Consider the following 15,781-nt stretch of genomic DNA (forward strand, 5'->3'; position numbering starts at 1 on the left):
TATGTAGCACTGATTGCGTCTACATGTAAGAAAACTAATATTAGTAGCTTGTTCAGCGATTGTGCAATAGTTTTCTGAATATAAATAAATAAATGATTCGATAATGATGTAATGGTTTACAATGTATGGTACATAATACAATTACAGTGATCTATAATCAGTTAATCTTGCTGATGTTTTTCGGTAAACATATTTCTAATGCTATTCTATACAGCTTCCCTAGTAGCTGTATTAGTAATGTTTGATGAAACACAGCAGCTAGTCTGTAATAGGGTCCTTCAAAAGGATAAGGTGATATAGGGCAGAGGAGGAAGTTTATATTGACCCTTGTGATCTGTGTGGGGGAGAAAGGGAGGAGGGGGAGTGAAAGGAGAGGTAATTGGTATAATGTAACAAGGCATAGCCTTTGCTTACCATAGAAACAGGTTGATGTACAAAGTAGCACAGTATGAGAAATACTGCTCCTGAGAGACTTGACCAACTGAAATCAGTTAATGATTCTAATGCCTTGGTACCTAATAAGCAAATGAAAAACTATTATGATTTTTCTTCATCATTATTTTATTATCAAGAGACTAAAAGCATGTGTGGGTGTGTATTTATTTACCTCCTCTGTGGTATACAAGATATGGTGGGACTACAGCAAATATGAGCACATGCTGTATCCAGGAGAGTGCCACTTCACCATGAAACTATTGAGGAAAAAAGACATATTGTAATTTAATTATCTCCTTATTTCATCTCTCTCTTTTCCTTTCTCATGCATTGCTACGAGTGTTGCTACTTACTTGTCTTCCATTGACATCCATGAATATGATACCAAAGAATGCCAAGTGGAGTATGTGCATCATGCATCTTAGCACTGCAGTTGAGAATGGAGTGATTGGAGCTGCTAATAAGTATATCTGTGTTGCAGTTATCAAGTGACAGAAGAACAGAAAGAATATGGCTTCTTTCGATGCTAGCTTGTATCCAATCTCAACTCCAAGCACTATGCTCAGTGTTACTAGCAGTAAGGTTTTTATGCTGTCAGACTCTTCCTTCTTTGCACTACAGACTCGAGCTAATTCTTGCAGTCCATTATTAGCACTGATTGTCTTCACAGCATAAGATATTAGGTATATTATGAATACTACAGCTGATGAGAGAGAGAGAGAATAAATACATATTTAGTAATAGTTTTAGCAATTTACCTATTACAGTGTCAGTAAGAGCTAGTCTGGTGCTTAAGTAATTAAAGCAAGATTCATTATTTATTTCTTCTTTCGTCGAATCTCCTCCGTATAAAACATCTTCCAGCTCAAACAGTAAGCTGCTACCAGAGAAACTGTCTCCTCCATTAACTAATGCTGCAACACTGTTGTTGTATTTGCTATTCATCCTCTTGCTATATCTACAGCAGATCTCTCTTCTATATCTTTTTGTTGCTATATAGCCTCTGTAGCTCTGGTTGCTGGCTTCTATTATTTATCTGCTGTTCCACTATGCTGCAACCCTTAAATACACAATGTCACATTCCTGACTATACACACAGGAAGAGTGATGATGATACCATTTATAGTCAGTGTCCATACCACAAGACTTCCTTTTGTATCTAAGCCATATACAGTAGCACACTCCATGGTCTGGCAGGTACATATATATGTTTAGCAACAAACTATGACCTGTAACTACATTATGAACCATTGAAGCTCTCTTTGAAGAAGTCTTTTGACGCTTCTACTTCCCCTATTATTCCATTCAACATACCAACAATATAACACAAACTGTTATAATGTATATACATGAGTATCAGGACAGGAGTCAGTCATGTACTGTACATGTTGGCCTGTAATGTGATACAGCATTTTTTTGGAACTAAGAATGACAACAAAACAAACAATCCTAACCAATTCCTTACCCTCCCTATATATCACATGACAACAGCAACAGAAATGACATTCCTCAAGTCAATTACAGTATACCGTATAGAGCTTTATTTTCGAGGAGCTAAACTTTCGCTATTTTTGCAGTTAGCATGAAACCGCGAAATTAAAGATCCGCTAAAATTTCAATTGCCATTAAAGGTATGGCATTAACATTGTGAATCTGCAAAAGTTATTTCCACAAAAAATTGATTTTTATGAATCCGCGAAATTTTAGCTCCGCAAATTAAAGCGCTATACGGTATTAGGCTTATAACATTCAATGTGTTACAAAGATGTACAGTATTGCGGTGTGTGTATGTGCATTTATTGAGTCATTGGTTTGCTGCCATATTCAACACTTTTAGAAGGATCTGTGGGGTACTTGTTTTGACAAAATGTCATTAATCTCTTTACAGCCTGAGGGAAAAAAAAGAGAATGTTGATAAGCATAATAAATTAATTTAATTTTACTTGTATGTATTTTCTCTGTGTTTCATCGTTAAGTACATGTGCTATTGACTGCGAGAAAATCTTTTCTCTCCCAGTTCTAGCATGTATCCCAACCATTGTAACACCAATAGGCCAAGGGGCATTGCCGATTGACATGTCTAGGTACACGGAATTTGCCTAAAAATCAGAGTACCAATAATTAATCAACACTTTTCTCTTCTCCCCCCCCCACACTTACTTTTACATATTCTCTTTGAGTTACAAATAAACAAATATTTGATAAATGTTTTAAAATGTCAATGGAGATATTCTACAAAAGCAGCAATAACTAAGCAATAATAATAGCAATTACTTTCTTTCTTAGACTTTTAAAGAGTGGTTCAAGATAGGCCTCAGTCTGCCTGTGAGTGGCACTGACTAGTTTACCCTAAAAGTGCAAATAGAAACATTAAAATATTTATATACAGCATCAAAGAGAAAGAATTCAAGGAATGCAAACATAATCAATAATAGCTAAATATAAATAGAACAATAAAATACAATAGCATTGAGACTAAATATGAAACTCAAAAAGAGAATGTAGATGTAATTTATTATTATTTTTTAATAGCGTGTAGAAAGTTTCTACCATTTGTGATGAAATTTGCTTTTTTTCTAGTTTTTAAAAAATGGCCAACAAATTTGATTGAAACATGCTCAAAATTTCTACACAACATAAGCAATGCCAAAGGAAAAAAAATTAAAATGGCAAATACTCTCCTTTTCAATTTTGGCAAAATTTGGCTCGAGACCATGTATTATAGTACAGGGGCTTTGGTTCAATTTTGGAGTAATTTTGAAAATTTGTAAAAAAATCCAATTTTGATCGGAATTAGCTCAAACTTCCTACACAACATAAGTACATGAATATGCATCAGGAAAAAATATTAAAATGGCAAATACTCTCCTTTTCAATTTCGGCAAAATTTGGCCCGAGACCATGTACTATAGTACAGGGACTTTGGCTCAATTTTGGAGTAATTTTGAAAATTCGTAAAAAATCCAATTTTGATTGGAATCAGTTTAAACTTTCTACACAGCATATAAACATGTATATGCATCAGGAAAAAAAAAAATGGAGAATTCTTTCCTTTTCAATTTTGGCAAAATTTGGCCCGAGACCATGTACTGTAGTACATGGTCTCAGGCATGGTTTTGGGCCAAAGTACAGGGACTTCAACCAGATTTTTGAGCAACTTAAAAAATTCATAAAAATCCAGTTTTGATTAGAATCAGCTCAAAATTACTATACAACATACATGTAAGAACATGTATATGCATTGATAGGAATTCTTGTCATTTTTGATAAAGTTGCTCTCTCTCTCTCTCTCTCTCAACATTTCAATTTGCTACCCTTTCATTAAAATTCTGTTGTACTTTTACCAAATTTAATAACTTCTTGATTTACAAATTATGATTTATATCAATGCGTACTTGAGTGCTAAGTTTCCCATTAATATCCCTGACATTAAGTTCTCTTCCCCAGTCATCTAATAAAAACTAAAATCAAAATTAATAATATTGATTATTATTAGTATCAATTTACTGTTAATACTTCTAATACTATTTCGTTATCTTTGTCAGTCTCTTCTTTACCCAAAGACTTAGCCATCTCCTAAAAACAACACAATAGCAACAACAACACATTATGTCTTACAGCAATATCTTCAAATGTTCTTGTTTTGCCTCTAATTTTAAGGTCAACCTCGCCCTATCATCAATCGCATGACAATCATGTGACACCATTTAACACATATACAAACCTGTTTAGCTAGTAAATCCAGTTCTTCCTGATCTAACCTGTCCAGTGCATCCTTAAAATCATTACGAAGGCCCTTAGAAAAAGAGAAAATACATACAGACATTATTGATTTATTTATTAATCATTATTATTACTTTAACATTTTCTGGTGCTAATATCTCAATTTGCCTGTTATTAATGACAGATAATAAGTTATCAATTAATCATAAATACCTTAATCTTAAAGATGCCTCGTTATCAGTCTCACCAAACAATCTGATTGGTTCGTTTCTCTCTCTCAGCCTTCGAATTACCTATGGGTGTGGTTTTACCAATATTAAAGTATACATGTACGTACTTCGTGACGGGGTAAATTAAAAATGGTTGCCCCTCCATCAATTGCTGTTGGTGAGAATAACGATCCACTTCCTGTGGGTGTCGTTGGGCTAGCACCATGAACTGGACCAGTCTTCTCTTCTTCATCAGGCTTTATTGATATTCTTTCTAATTCTCCTCTTCTGAAATATTTCTTTCCCTTTTTACATGCATTACATTTATTAGTTGCACTTTGTATTTACTTTAGTGACGTTCTTTTCAGCCAATTCTTCTCTTTTTCTTTTTTGTTCTTCTCTCAGGATTTTTAATGCATCCATTTTATAGGCGTGGCTCACTGGCTCGGTTATTAATCGTGTGGGCGTTAAACGACACGTGGTGTTGCTGTTTGCGTGCGCGTGGGTGTTGAACTGCTGGGCGTGGCTAGATCCAGCGTTCTTTTCATAACACTGTCGAAGATCTTGTACTCAGTTGTCCTTGGATATGGATTCCTCGGTAGTTGGGGTAAGTAGTGCTGGTGGAGGGAGTGCTAATGGTCTCTCTTACGAAAGCAAAGGACTGGGTAAAGTAGAGCACACGAGGCGAGCACTCTCTGACGGAGAATTATTGCAACAGCAGCAAGATGAGTGCTGCAACAGGAGAGCTGCAGTGATAAGAGAGAGAAGGAAATACTGGAGATCTAGGATAAGACTGAGACCAAGAAAGATAGTAGTACTAGGAGATATGAACACGGGAAAGAGCTCACTGGTCTCAAGTTACACCAAAGACCAGTTTCATGAAACATACAGCCCAACAATACTGAGGACTGTCTGCACTGATGCTAAAGTCAAGATGAACACTGTGGAACAGAAACTGGACATTATTATTATTGATACTCCTGGACGCAAAGACTACAAACCGATAAGACTATGCACATACAAGAAAGTTGATCTGATACTACTGGTGTTTGCATTGGATGAGCCAGAGACGCTTGATCAAGCATGTAATTACTGGATGAGTGAAATAAACGAATCCTTCCATCGAAGCATACCGATCATACTTGTGGGTACTAAGCAAGACACCAGGGATGAAATATGCACCAATTTATGTAGCTGTGATCTCTGCTCCACTTCATTTCGTTACTCCTGTTGGAATATAGCTGCAACAACTAGTACAGAGCATGCTACTGAAGATATAGTAGTTACATGCGAACAAGGACAGAGAGCTGCTGACATGATTGGAGCAAATGCTTATATCGAAACGTCAGCAAAATATCGTGTTGGGATCAGAGAAGTGTTTGAGAAAGGAAGTAACATAGCCATCAGGAGAAATAGGAGGAAAAGAAAGATAAGAGGACAAGGGATTGAAGGAAGTTGTGTGATACTTTGAACTGTTTTTTTATAATTCATGTTGCATATTTTAAGTTATATCAATTTTCAATTTCACATTATATACCATACAACTTTTAAATAACAATTACTTTTAAATAACACTAAAGCACTACCAAACCAGACTACACTATAGTTGTATTTGCATACCTTTGCTTCCAACTGTAGAGTTGTTAATTATTACACAAAAACTGTTAAATAACAGAACATGTAAGGTTACCATGTAACATTGATTAACTAAAATATGCATATCAATAGCCTTTCAGACAATCACTGCCCAGCCGGCCTGATTGACCAACCATACAGAGTTTATACTATATATTGATAACACGACTTAGCTTCTGAATACGATTGAGCAAAATGTCCCCTTGCTTTATGGAAGACTGGGAAGAGAGAGAGAGATCAAGTTAAAAAGTTGAGAAAGGTCTCTCTCACCTGGTATAGAAAGTTTTTACTATCAGGTCTATTGGTTTCGACAACTCCGGCAACTTTATCAATGCGACAGTTTAACCTCCCTGAAGCTATAAATCTTGATAACTCCCTGAAAGTGAAAGGAAATGTTTATAGAAGAGACTGAACAACTGTAGTGTATTTACTTATCTATAAAAGACTCGCTAACACCAAAACATGTTGCCATATGGTGCAGAGAGAGCGAGCTATATGACTCTAATAGCTGAGAGTATCCCTTCACTCTCATTTCACGGACATAGTAACATGTGTGTTGCCATAAGTACCGGTCTATTGTAAACTCACGTTCCACCCACACTAATTAAAATGTTGTAAAAAGGGCACAGGGAGAATGTGGCTTACTTATTGATTGAAAGAATTTATCATATTTACAATAATAGAGCGAGTTGACATACTGGTTCAGCTCTGGATAGCTGTATAATTCTTCAAGTATCTCAGCACCATTGATAACCTACATAATAGCAAATAATAATACTATTATTATTATAAGTACTGGTTACCTTTTTCTTTAGTTCGCTGCGTGGTAGTGCAACCATGCAAGAGAATATGGCATATTTTACAAATGTCCTGTAGTCCATCAGCTCAGTTGAAGTGAATGTAGACATTGAGTCAAAGAAATTGACTGCTGTTGTCTTAAAGTCCCTAATTTGCAATGCATATAGGCCAGTGTACACTTTCAGTCGATTCTTCCTGTCCCAGTCTCCGCCCTCATCTACAAGACTTGATGATAATTAAATATTAATTAATTACTCAATTAAAGTGGGAGGGGCTACCTCTGTGCCTTCTCCAAGTTTGTCTTAACGAGTTCGTTGTCTCCGTAAAATAAACCGATACGTAACAAATAAAATATGACATCCATCCGGTAACCGAGGGCAACCGTCTTGTCATAGGCTAGTCTGAAAGTACTAACAGCTCCGTCCTAATTTTTAATTAATTGATTAAAAACCACACCTACTCATTAACTGTTACCTTGTCACCGATTTGACATAAATATTCGGCTTTCTTCATAAAAGCGTCTCTGGTTTCTATCTCTCCAAAGTTAGTTTGGGCGTCTTCAATAGCTGCATCAAGTTGCTAAAGGGTTAAAAATTTAAATACAGTGATTTGGATTTTGGTACTAACTTGTATTTTTGTTTTATTAATTTCTTGTATTTCGTCTAAAAGTGATTGGTCTATTGGCTTCTGCAAGTCCCGACACAGTGACGAATAAAACGGTGCCATTTCTGATATCAATAAAATAACATGAGTAATTAATTTAATTAATTAAACACCTTTCTCCTTAATGGCGGCCATCAATTGCTCCCAAACTGTCTCTTTATTAATAAGAGCATCCTCTACTGTCAATAGGAACCGCCACTGAGCTATCTGAAGGTCAGGATTCCTCGGGAGCCCTTCTTCATCAAGGTTTTCCAAAGGCATGATTATCAGTATAACTCCGCTGCACTATCCGCGTCTTCCGCGACAGAGTTGGTTGTTAGTTTACGGAGTTATACTGTGCTTTGCATCATGGCAGATCTTGATTTCGATCATGAGGAGCCACAGGAAGATGAAGTAGAAGATGGAGAGCTGAGCAGGTCGCCCAGTGGCAGGCCAAGAGATGAAATAATAGTTAAAGTTACTGATTGCCGGAAAGAAATTAACGACTGGGTGTATGAGATGGAGGTGAGAGGTGGGAGGGGCTGGTTCTAATGTTGCATGATGAATACTGTCAAGAGTGGTGATAGTGATACTGTATAGGTTAGTATTAATGGAGAGACCCACACAATAGAGAGACAGTATAAAGAGATACAATGGCTGCACAAGATTATAACAAAGAACATTGACCTTGGAGGACATATTGTCAGTAGAGTATTAATGATAAATTATTATTATCATTATTATTATTTAATTATTTTAGGCTCCCCCTTTGCCACCCTCTCCATCGACAATGGCAGACCTGCCATCAACTGCAGTTATTGGTATGATATTTATTTGTTTGTTTATTTACTTGTTTGTTTATTGTTTCTAATTAGCTAAAGGTGATGCAATGTTTGGAGGATTAGTTCGCAGGCACACACTCAGACTTGAAATGTAATGAAATTAATAATGTTAATAATAATAATAATAATAATGGTATCATTATCATTTGTTGTGCTTAGGTTCTTGCAAGCACTAGCTGATCAAAAGTTTTTTGCTGATAATCATATTGTCCATAATTTCCTTGCTAATAAACAAGTATCTCTGTTGTTATTGTTATTGTTATTATTGTTTGCTATTAGTTAGGAACTCAAGAGGCCATTAGCTCTAATCTGTCAATGATGACAATTTCAAAAGCTTATTCTAACTTAACTCTCAGTGTCAGTGGAATACAAGTAATTGATATAATAAAACTTAATTACTATAAAGGGAATGGGCCTTATATTAGTAGCTATTATTGTTATGTGTTGGTAGGATCCAGATGAAAAGTTTGATACATTTTATAAATACGTTAACGAGATGTGTACTAAACTGGAATCTGCTTACGAGGTAAGTGGGCGTGACAATTAGCAGATTTAAGAGTGTTACATTTTCTAGAGATTCTCTGAATTTATATTTGCATGGCAAAGTAAGCCTACTATCGCTAATTAATTATTCATTGTTATTGTTACTATTAATAGAATTAGGCAATTCATACGTATTGTGTAAAGCAGCTCTTGAAGATGTTGGTGTCTGTGATAAGAGACACATCACCCTGACACAGTCAGTACTCATTCATTAATCTGAGATCAAAATCAGTGATCTCAGATCAGAATCAGTGATCTCAGATCAATATTATTATTATTATTATTCATTATTAGTATTGAGAATCAAATGGCTGAAGGATTATTTGACGTTGGAGTTAATGAGTGCCTTCTGTCACTGGATGCTGTCCTCTCATTAGCAGTTCCACTGTCATTTGAGAGCAGCTACTTTGTCCATTGTAAGGAAATGCTGGTTAGGAGGCAAGTGGCACTCCAGGCATTGCTTACTGCAAATCAATCACTGGACAAAGCTAAACCTGAGAAGAAGGACTTTGTAAATATATTTTATTTATTATTATTTTAGTATTATTTATTGTCATTTTTAAAGATAGAGCAGGTGAAAGTGAAAGCAGAAGGTGAATTCCATTCATTGAGTCGTGTGGCAGAGAAAGGGGTAAGACACAAAGAAATGTGTAATATGTTCTTTTTTATAATAAATATTATTGTTGTCATTAGGTTGTAGTATTCACTAATCAGTATTGCAATAAGTTGAAGAAAGGCTTGCAGTCTTATGCTGAAGCACATGTAGCCCATTCCAAGAGAACATTAGAATCTTTGTATCAAATAAAAGAGAAATTATTAAGCCCTCCAGTTGCAGGAGAGGAGGAATGACAGCTCTGCTGGTCTTGTTATAATATTAATGTGTGAATATTAATTTGTGTGTGTGTGTATATAATTTTATTCATAAAAGAATTTTTTGCTGCTTTTCAAACGTCTTTCTTGTTGGTATCTTAGAGTGTCTTGAGGAACACGGCCCCAGCGATGAGGAGGCCACACCACAAACATCACTTTACCGCACACTAGCCCTTTAGAAACCTTTAAGAAACAGAAAAAACTTGATTAACAATTTAAATTGCATGTAATCATTAATGCAGAGTTATTATTTGTCATTCTGCTATTTCTCATTAAATCTATTGTTGTTTTAAAGGTCCTTTGCTAAATCATGTACTCATATATAGTCTATTATAGAGAGTTTGAGGTGTTTTGAACCAGATCTGGGGTCAATCACAATTATAGAAGTGGGTTTACTGTTACAGCTTACAGGTCCGTAAAAGTTGCTGTCTTGACTTGCTCTCTCATTGTCTCCCTCAACCCAAATGTGACCTTTAGGAACAGTAACATACCTTGTCTTGTAATTACGAGTTCTATTAGGTAGGCATGACATAAAAACCATTTACACATGCGTCATACTTCAAAGTTTCATTCTCAGTCCCAATGACTCTCTTTACCATTTTAGTACCAGAATCTAGAGGTGAACTATTTAAATCATGTTTTTGGGTCAGTTGTGTTGAGTAAGGATCATTAACACATACCGTATTGCAATAACATCACCAGGTGCGGGATTATAATTACTGATACGCCATCTTGATAGCCAGACTCTATCATCAGTCACTGAACGCTCAGGATTTAAAGTTGGCTACAGCATAATGCAAAGGATCCTTTCATCATGATTCCCCTCAATAATCTCCCTTACTCTCATTGATCTCCCCGTTATTGTTGTAACAAACCCAACATTATCAGACACTGTAACGGCTACTGGAAGAACTACAGCAACACCATACAAGAAATAACGGAGAGAAGATATCAGATCATTCATCCTATGCTTCTCAGCTGCACGCCATCTTAATTAAAGCAGCCACGCCCTGCTGAATTTTAGCCACTCCCGTCCGTTACCAATGGCTACCTTGTGTAAGACTGTCTCTCGTGTCTTCTCGTCCAGTTTTCTCTCGACTGGCAGGGCAATATGGAGCCTGAGGGCTATATCTACAACAAGAGCATCCCTGGGGACAGAAATGACGTGCCGCGACGCTCTCAACTCAGCAATGGACGAAGAATTGGAGAGAGACGACAGGGTGTTTCTGATGGGAGAAGAAGTTGCTGAGTATGACGGAGCATATAAAGTAAGTGGAATGGAGTGCGTATATAAGTACAACGAGTGTGTGTAGGTAACGAGAGGTTTATGGAAGAAGTACAATGACAGGAGAGTGGTTGATACCCCCATTACTGAAATGGGTATTGCTGGAATAGCTGTTGGAGCTGCTATGGTGAGTGGGTGTGATTATGTGACTTTTACGTAAAATCGTGTGACTCTATTATTACTAGGCTGGGCTGAGACCAATCTGTGAGTTTATGACGTTTAATTTCTCGATGCAAGCCATAGACCAGGTCATCAATTCTGCCGCTAAAACATTCTACATGTCAGCAGGAACGGTAAGAGATTGCTCACCCTACAGCTACAGTCTTATTTATTAACCACACCAATTACAGGTTCCTGTACCTATTGTGTTCCGTGGGCCTAATGGAGCAGCTGCGGGTGTTGCTGCACAGCACTCTCAAGACTTTAGCTCATGGTATGCACATGTACCTGGACTTAAGGTGAGAGAGAGAGAGAGAGAGAGAGAGAGAGAGAGAGAGAGAGAGAGAGAGAGAGAGAGAGAGAGAGAGAGAGAGAGAGAGAGAGAGGGAGGGAGGGGGAGAGAGAGAGAGAGAGAGAGAGAGAGAGAGAGTGAAGGAGGAGGGGAGTTAAGAGTAATGTCTTATTAGGTTGTATCTCCTTGCACTGCTGAGGATTGCAGGGGATTGCTGAAGTCAGCCATTCGCGATGATAATCCTGTTGTAGTCCTTGAGAATGAGATATTGTATGGAGCTGCTTTTCCTATTTCTGATGAAGCAATGGACAAGAACTTTACGATACCAATTGGAAAAGCCAAGTTAGAAAGAGAAGGTAAAATCATAAAGAGATTTGTCTGATGCATGTACATGTACATGTATTATAAAAAATTCTGATTAATATTTGTGGATGGCCACTTTGAGGCACGGGGCTATAGTATAGTTACAATGTACATGTACATGTAGAACTTTTGAGCTGATTTTGATTTAAATTAGTTTTTTATAAATTTTTAAAGTTGCTCCAAAGTTTAGTAAAAGACCATACATCATGGTATTTTTGCCAAAAACAACTTCTTCATTTTTATTATTTTTTCTGATACATTTATGTTGTGTAGAAAGTTTGATTCCAAACAAAATTGGATTTTTTGTCAATTTTTGAAGTTGCTCAAAAATCTGATCAAAATCTCTGTACTATAGTAAAGGGTCCATGCCTTTTCAAAAAATGAACTCCAAAATACTTAAAATGTATATACATTCTCCAATGCATAACCATTATGTCCTAATACTTGTTAATACTACATTGTAGGTAATGATTGTACTATTGTCTCCTATTCAAGAAGTTTGGTCGTTAGTCTCGAAGCAGCCGACATATTAGCTCAGAAAGGAATTAATTGCGAAGTAATAAATTTATTGAGTCTCCGCCCACTGGACCGTGATGCCATCATCAATTCAGTGATGAAGACTAACCACCTTGTGACTGTTGAGGGCTGCTGGCCACAGTTTGGAATAGGGGCTGAAATATCTGCTTCAATAGTAGAGAGTAAGTACCAATTTGTTTATTAATACTTTTTCTCTATTAATGTACATGCACATGCGCATACATATTACTTAATGTAAAAGCCTATTATAATCTTAATACATGTACATGTACATCTTTTACATACAATGTGTATGTATTCATCAAGTGTCATACCACTCTTGCTGCTTATTGTATTCTTACATTCATCCTTTTCTGTGTATAGGCCCTGCTTTTGATTATCTTGATGCTCCAATATACAGAGTCACTGGGGCTGATGTCCCCATGCCTTATTCTCATCCACTGGAGACAAGATCAGTTCCACAGTCTGATAACGTTGTACAGACTGTCCTAAATATGCTCAACATAAGACAATGATAATTGTCATTAAATGAGAGAGGGAGAGGGTTTTATTGTTTTGCTGTTGTAGAATAGACTAATAAGTTTGCAGTTTTATCATTATTGTCAATTTTTGTCATGTAGATAGCTACAAATTATTTTTTTACTAATAAAGAATTATTATTATTATTAGCAAGTAGCTACAAGTGTTAAGCCCCTCTTTTATTCTTCCACGAGTGATCAACATTACGTACTGGAGTTATACTTGGGCATGGTATCTGTCCAGGTATTCTACAGATACAGTATTGACCTTTTCTCACGTCACCAAAGTTAGCAGGATTGGGCAAACTTAATTGAGCCTCACGTTCGACTTGAGAACTAGAACAAAAATAAAAACAAAAATATCTCAAGTTCACTTTTAAGTATAATGCAATAATTACACTTTTGACACCTTGCTAAGGCCACTCCAACTAAATTTGTAGTTTCTCCTTGCCGCCCACTTGGCCGCGTCAATATTTTAATTATTCGATAAAAATATTAAAAAAAAATAATAACATAAACACACGAGTCTTTCGAGGTTCTTTCACTCTTTGAAGAATAACTGGGCTTATTGCCACTCTCTAGTTCTTTGATGAACAAGGAATCAGGTATAGCTACTTTGTCAAAACTTTATTATTTTAAACAAAATTTATAATCAAAATTACATGTAACTTACCGCCCGCCTGCATCAGTCCCACACGTGTAAGGAGAAACTATGAATTTAATTGGAGTGGCCTAAAATTAGTGATTGTGCCCTAATTACTCACAGTGGTTTAGCACAGGTGATTGATAGTTCTTCTAAAATTTGTTCACACTTTTTATATCTACAATCAATGAACGTCTTTGTGTCGTTACTGTGATACACAGTGACTTGTGGGGTCGTTTTAGTGTTCTTGAAAGAGACTATCTGTATTTCAGGATTCTTGTACTGGATTTGAGGCACTTTCTCTTTCATGAACGCCTTCACACCGATACAGGACGGGTCTGTTAGATTGTAGAATATACTTACAACCTTAACACTGTTCTTTAGGTGTATCTTCCCTGCAGAAAGAAAGCTTAAAGTTCTCCTGTATTTGGTGGCCATGTTTATTCACGTGTGCTCAGACCACACCCATCAATCAAACCACGCCTACAAAATTATACCAGCCCCACCCATTTTAATGCTGCAGTACTTGCTCCTTTTTCTACTTCTAACTGCTGTTCATTGTACAGCAGAGCCTAGCACTCGTAATTCTTCTAAATGGAGTCATTATATTCAACAATACGAGAATGCTATCAGTCTGCAGGGTAATACAAGTCACACCTACACTTGTGGTGGAGAATATATGGGGGTGTTGGAATCTGATCTTGGAGTCTGGAGGGAGAGAGGAGGGATAAAGAGAGAGGAGTTCATCCATGCTAAATCAAAAGGTGTTCATTATCAGATTGTCAATGGGAAACTCTACAGAGAGAAGGACTGTCTTTTTTCGTTTAGATGCAAAGGAGTCGAGCACTTTATTTTAAATATCATCGAGGATTTACCAAATATGGAATTAATTATTAATGTATTCGACTATCCTAAAGTTAGTAATAAACAAATAATAATAATAATTGTTGTTGTTCTTTTAGTCTCATAAATATCATTCGCCATTGCCTGTGTTTTCATTCAGTAAGGTAAATTATAATAATTATTATGAATTATGATAATAGTAGTAATAATGATGATAGACGGTACATTATTGGGACATTATGTATCCTGCTTGGACGTTTTGGTCAGGAGGTCCGGCAGTGAGCGTTGAGCCAACTGGTCTTGGACGTTGGGACTTGAAACGAATATCAATTACCAAGTATTGACTAGCAATGCTAAAAAATAATAATAATAATTATTATTATCATAGATCTGCTAAGCAATGGCCATGGGATAAAAAGAAATCATTGTTATTTTTCCGTGGCTCAAGGTACTGAATGCATTATTCATGATTGTTTTATTTACATTACATTGCATGTACAATCATTTCTGTTATTTTATTCCTGTGTGTCGTATGCATGTTACGTTAGGACAAGTAGCGAGAGAGACTCTTTGATATTATTATCGAGAGATAAGCCTCATCTTGTTGATGCTGCGTATACTAAAAATCAAGCTTGGAGGTCTAGTAAAGTAATCCTTGCTTTTGCTTATCATTGTAATGCTGCTTTGATACTCTTAACTTTACAGGATACGCTAAATGCTCCACCAGCCGATGAAGTTAAGCTTGAGGAACACTGCCAATACAAGTATGACTGTTATTGATTTAAAATGTGCATGGAGCCTGTTCGTTCACACCTTGTTAGTCCCTTCAAAGTTTCAAGGGTATTATTAGCAGGGTGTTGAAACAAACATAAGCACAAATATTTTTATGACTACATCTATCATTAGGTATTTAGTTAATTTCCGTGGAGTTGCTGCTAGTTTTCGTTTTAAGCACTTGTTTCTCTGTCATTCAGTTGTGTTCCATGTCGGTAAGGAGTGGATTGAGTTCTTCTACCCTGCACTAAAACCTTGGATACATTATGTACCATTGACCACAGACACTGTTGACATACAGTTAAGTATGAGTGCAGGATATTTGTGATTTATCTGGTTCTCTCTCTCTCTCTTGCAGGGATATGATTGATTTTGTAAAAGACAACGATGACATAGCGAAGAGCATAGCAGTGAGGTTCGTCAGTGTATTTTTATAATAAAATTGTTATTAAGTTGCATTTAGAGGCTTTGAGTTTGTATGGAATAACTTAAGACCCGAAGATGTAGAGTGCTATTGGAAAAGATTGTTAATTGAATATTCTAAACTATTGCTTTGGACTGTCGATAAGGAGAGAGATTACAGTTTGATATCTTGAGAATAATCATTGACCCATGAAGCTGTATCTTATCAAAGTACATGATCTACAAGCTAGCTACAAGAAACACCTGT

General features: G+C 36.4%; 9 protein-coding genes across 10 annotated transcripts; 4 read left to right on the top strand and 5 right to left on the bottom strand.

Annotated features, from left to right (window-relative positions):
- Positions 1–44: 44 nt before the first annotated feature.
- LOC105313781 (transmembrane protein 164-like) lies at positions 45–1,482 on the bottom strand. Its single transcript, XM_011407484.2, has 5 exons — positions 1,194–1,482; positions 789–1,138; positions 608–692; positions 415–515; positions 45–334 (listed from the first exon to the last, which is right to left on the bottom strand). Exons 1-5 carry the CDS (start codon positions 1,378–1,380, stop codon positions 158–160), a joined length of 900 nt encoding a protein of 299 aa, XP_011405786.2. The 5' UTR covers positions 1,381–1,482; the 3' UTR covers positions 45–157.
- Positions 1,483–2,162: 680 nt separating this feature from the next.
- On the bottom strand, positions 2,163–4,815 carry LOC100638326 (pre-mRNA-splicing factor 18-like). Its single transcript, XM_003382989.3, has 12 exons — positions 4,716–4,815; positions 4,496–4,672; positions 4,372–4,451; positions 4,293–4,326; positions 4,160–4,231; positions 4,054–4,107; positions 3,943–4,011; positions 3,831–3,896; positions 2,710–2,784; positions 2,596–2,667; positions 2,379–2,534; positions 2,163–2,324 (listed from the first exon to the last, which is right to left on the bottom strand). Exons 1-12 carry the CDS (start codon positions 4,788–4,790, stop codon positions 2,232–2,234), a joined length of 1,023 nt encoding a protein of 340 aa, XP_003383037.1. The 5' UTR covers positions 4,791–4,815; the 3' UTR covers positions 2,163–2,231.
- A 118-nt stretch (positions 4,816–4,933) lies between these two features.
- On the top strand, positions 4,934–5,925 carry LOC100638452 (ras-like GTP-binding protein rhoA). Its single transcript, XM_003382990.3, has one exon. It carries the CDS (start codon positions 4,954–4,956, stop codon positions 5,836–5,838), a length of 885 nt encoding a protein of 294 aa, XP_003383038.1. The 5' UTR covers positions 4,934–4,953; the 3' UTR covers positions 5,839–5,925.
- Positions 5,926–6,004: 79 nt separating this feature from the next.
- LOC100641997 (26S proteasome non-ATPase regulatory subunit 6-like) lies at positions 6,005–7,765 on the bottom strand. Its single transcript, XM_003382934.3, has 9 exons — positions 7,577–7,765; positions 7,428–7,528; positions 7,275–7,379; positions 7,079–7,224; positions 6,806–7,025; positions 6,648–6,756; positions 6,434–6,602; positions 6,273–6,378; positions 6,005–6,220 (listed from the first exon to the last, which is right to left on the bottom strand). Exons 1-9 carry the CDS (start codon positions 7,722–7,724, stop codon positions 6,152–6,154), a joined length of 1,173 nt encoding a protein of 390 aa, XP_003382982.1. The 5' UTR covers positions 7,725–7,765; the 3' UTR covers positions 6,005–6,151.
- Positions 7,766–7,782: 17 nt separating this feature from the next.
- On the top strand, positions 7,783–9,780 carry LOC100642124 (sorting nexin-32-like). The gene is made up of 12 exons (XM_003382935.2): positions 7,783–7,967; positions 8,043–8,144; positions 8,203–8,263; positions 8,318–8,375; positions 8,444–8,519; positions 8,564–8,656; positions 8,736–8,810; positions 8,859–8,889; positions 8,942–9,023; positions 9,122–9,338; positions 9,393–9,458; positions 9,521–9,780. Exons 1-12 carry the CDS (start codon positions 7,812–7,814, stop codon positions 9,674–9,676), a joined length of 1,173 nt encoding a protein of 390 aa, XP_003382983.1. The 5' UTR covers positions 7,783–7,811; the 3' UTR covers positions 9,677–9,780.
- LOC100638579 (mitochondrial inner membrane protease subunit 2-like) lies at positions 9,606–10,719 on the bottom strand. Its single transcript, XM_003382991.2, has 5 exons — positions 10,539–10,719; positions 10,378–10,481; positions 10,256–10,321; positions 10,107–10,209; positions 9,606–9,880 (listed from the first exon to the last, which is right to left on the bottom strand). Exons 1-5 carry the CDS (start codon positions 10,659–10,661, stop codon positions 9,743–9,745), a joined length of 534 nt encoding a protein of 177 aa, XP_003383039.1. The 5' UTR covers positions 10,662–10,719; the 3' UTR covers positions 9,606–9,742.
- Positions 10,694–12,983, top strand: LOC100631470 (pyruvate dehydrogenase E1 component subunit beta, mitochondrial-like). The gene is made up of 7 exons (XM_003382936.2): positions 10,694–10,965; positions 11,011–11,109; positions 11,168–11,275; positions 11,333–11,440; positions 11,609–11,789; positions 12,261–12,494; positions 12,697–12,983. Exons 1-7 carry the CDS (start codon positions 10,741–10,743, stop codon positions 12,846–12,848), a joined length of 1,107 nt encoding a protein of 368 aa, XP_003382984.1. The 5' UTR covers positions 10,694–10,740; the 3' UTR covers positions 12,849–12,983.
- Positions 12,946–13,961, bottom strand: LOC100631599 (probable 28S ribosomal protein S25, mitochondrial). The gene is made up of 2 exons (XM_003382937.2): positions 13,616–13,961; positions 12,946–13,187 (listed from the first exon to the last, which is right to left on the bottom strand). Exons 1-2 carry the CDS (start codon positions 13,930–13,932, stop codon positions 13,019–13,021), a joined length of 486 nt encoding a protein of 161 aa, XP_003382985.1. The 5' UTR covers positions 13,933–13,961; the 3' UTR covers positions 12,946–13,018.
- A 34-nt stretch (positions 13,962–13,995) lies between these two features.
- LOC100638708 (protein O-glucosyltransferase 1-like) lies at positions 13,996–15,728 on the top strand. Of its 2 annotated transcripts, XM_003382992.3 has the most exons (9): positions 13,996–14,410; positions 14,457–14,501; positions 14,556–14,674; positions 14,726–14,785; positions 14,886–14,985; positions 15,043–15,101; positions 15,244–15,411; positions 15,470–15,526; positions 15,575–15,728. In XM_003382992.3, exons 1-9 carry the CDS (start codon positions 14,009–14,011, stop codon positions 15,705–15,707), a joined length of 1,143 nt encoding a protein of 380 aa, XP_003383040.2. In that variant the 5' UTR covers positions 13,996–14,008; the 3' UTR covers positions 15,708–15,728. The 2 variants fall into 2 exon arrangements, with proteins under 2 accessions (XP_003383040.2, XP_019855277.1); XM_019999718.1 differs by having other exon boundaries at positions 14,886–15,101.
- The last annotated feature ends 53 nt before the right edge of the window (positions 15,729–15,781 follow it).

Source organism: Amphimedon queenslandica, unplaced genomic scaffold (assembly GCF_000090795.2).
Source record: "Amphimedon queenslandica unplaced genomic scaffold, v1.1 AMPQUscaffold_13516, whole genome shotgun sequence".
NCBI lineage: Eukaryota > Metazoa > Porifera > Demospongiae > Haplosclerida > Niphatidae > Amphimedon > Amphimedon queenslandica.

Coding starts and splice junctions, on each gene's coding strand:
- LOC105313781 (XM_011407484.2), bottom strand. CDS start 1,380: ATGAATAGCAAATACAACAACAGTGTTGCAGCATTAGTTAATGGAGGA. Junction 693..788: donor TGGATGTCAATGGAAGACAA/GTAAGTAGCAAC, acceptor TTTCCTCAATAG/TTTCATGGTGAAGTGGCACT. Junction 335..414: donor TACATCAACCTGTTTCTATG/GTAAGCAAAGGC, acceptor TCCCCCACACAG/ATCACAAGGGTCAATATAAA.
- LOC100638326 (XM_003382989.3), bottom strand. CDS start 4,790: ATGGATGCATTAAAAATCCTGAGAGAAGAACAAAAAAGAAAAAGAGAA. Junction 4,232..4,292: donor TAGCACCAGAAAATGTTAAA/GTAATAATAATG, acceptor TCTTTTTCTAAG/GGCCTTCGTAATGATTTTAA. Junction 2,325..2,378: donor CACAGAGAAAATACATACAA/GTAAAATTAAAT, acceptor TTTTTCCCTCAG/GCTGTAAAGAGATTAATGAC.
- LOC100638452 (XM_003382990.3), top strand. CDS start 4,954: ATGGATTCCTCGGTAGTTGGGGTAAGTAGTGCTGGTGGAGGGAGTGCT.
- LOC100641997 (XM_003382934.3), bottom strand. CDS start 7,724: ATGCCTTTGGAAAACCTTGATGAAGAAGGGCTCCCGAGGAATCCTGAC. Junction 7,380..7,427: donor TTAATAAAACAAAAATACAA/GTTAGTACCAAA, acceptor TTAACCCTTTAG/CAACTTGATGCAGCTATTGA. Junction 6,757..6,805: donor GCAGCGAACTAAAGAAAAAG/GTAACCAGTACT, acceptor GCTATTATGTAG/GTTATCAATGGTGCTGAGAT.
- LOC100642124 (XM_003382935.2), top strand. CDS start 7,812: ATGGCAGATCTTGATTTCGATCATGAGGAGCCACAGGAAGATGAAGTA. Junction 8,376..8,443: donor CACACACTCAGACTTGAAAT/GTAATGAAATTA, acceptor TGTTGTGCTTAG/GTTCTTGCAAGCACTAGCTG. Junction 8,520..8,563: donor ATTTCCTTGCTAATAAACAA/GTATCTCTGTTG, acceptor GTTTGCTATTAG/TTAGGAACTCAAGAGGCCAT.
- LOC100638579 (XM_003382991.2), bottom strand. CDS start 10,661: ATGAATGATCTGATATCTTCTCTCCGTTATTTCTTGTATGGTGTTGCT. Junction 10,210..10,255: donor ACTGAGAATGAAACTTTGAA/GTATGACGCATG, acceptor CCTACCTAATAG/AACTCGTAATTACAAGACAA. Junction 9,881..10,106: donor ACAGCAACTTTTACGGACCT/GTAAGCTGTAAC, acceptor TGTTTCTTAAAG/GTTTCTAAAGGGCTAGTGTG.
- LOC100631470 (XM_003382936.2), top strand. CDS start 10,741: ATGGCTACCTTGTGTAAGACTGTCTCTCGTGTCTTCTCGTCCAGTTTT. Junction 11,110..11,167: donor TAGCTGTTGGAGCTGCTATG/GTGAGTGGGTGT, acceptor TATTATTACTAG/GCTGGGCTGAGACCAATCTG. Junction 11,790..12,260: donor AGCCAAGTTAGAAAGAGAAG/GTAAAATCATAA, acceptor ACTACATTGTAG/GTAATGATTGTACTATTGTC.
- LOC100631599 (XM_003382937.2), bottom strand. CDS start 13,932: ATGGCCACCAAATACAGGAGAACTTTAAGCTTTCTTTCTGCAGGGAAG. Junction 13,188..13,615: donor ATCACCTGTGCTAAACCACT/GTGAGTAATTAG, acceptor TTTTTGTTCTAG/TTCTCAAGTCGAACGTGAGG.
- LOC100638708 (XM_019999718.1), top strand. CDS start 14,009: ATGCTGCAGTACTTGCTCCTTTTTCTACTTCTAACTGCTGTTCATTGT. Junction 15,412..15,469: donor ACAGACACTGTTGACATACA/GTTAAGTATGAG, acceptor TCTCTCTTGCAG/GGATATGATTGATTTTGTAA. Junction 15,527..15,574: donor GCGAAGAGCATAGCAGTGAG/GTTCGTCAGTGT, acceptor AGTTGCATTTAG/AGGCTTTGAGTTTGTATGGA.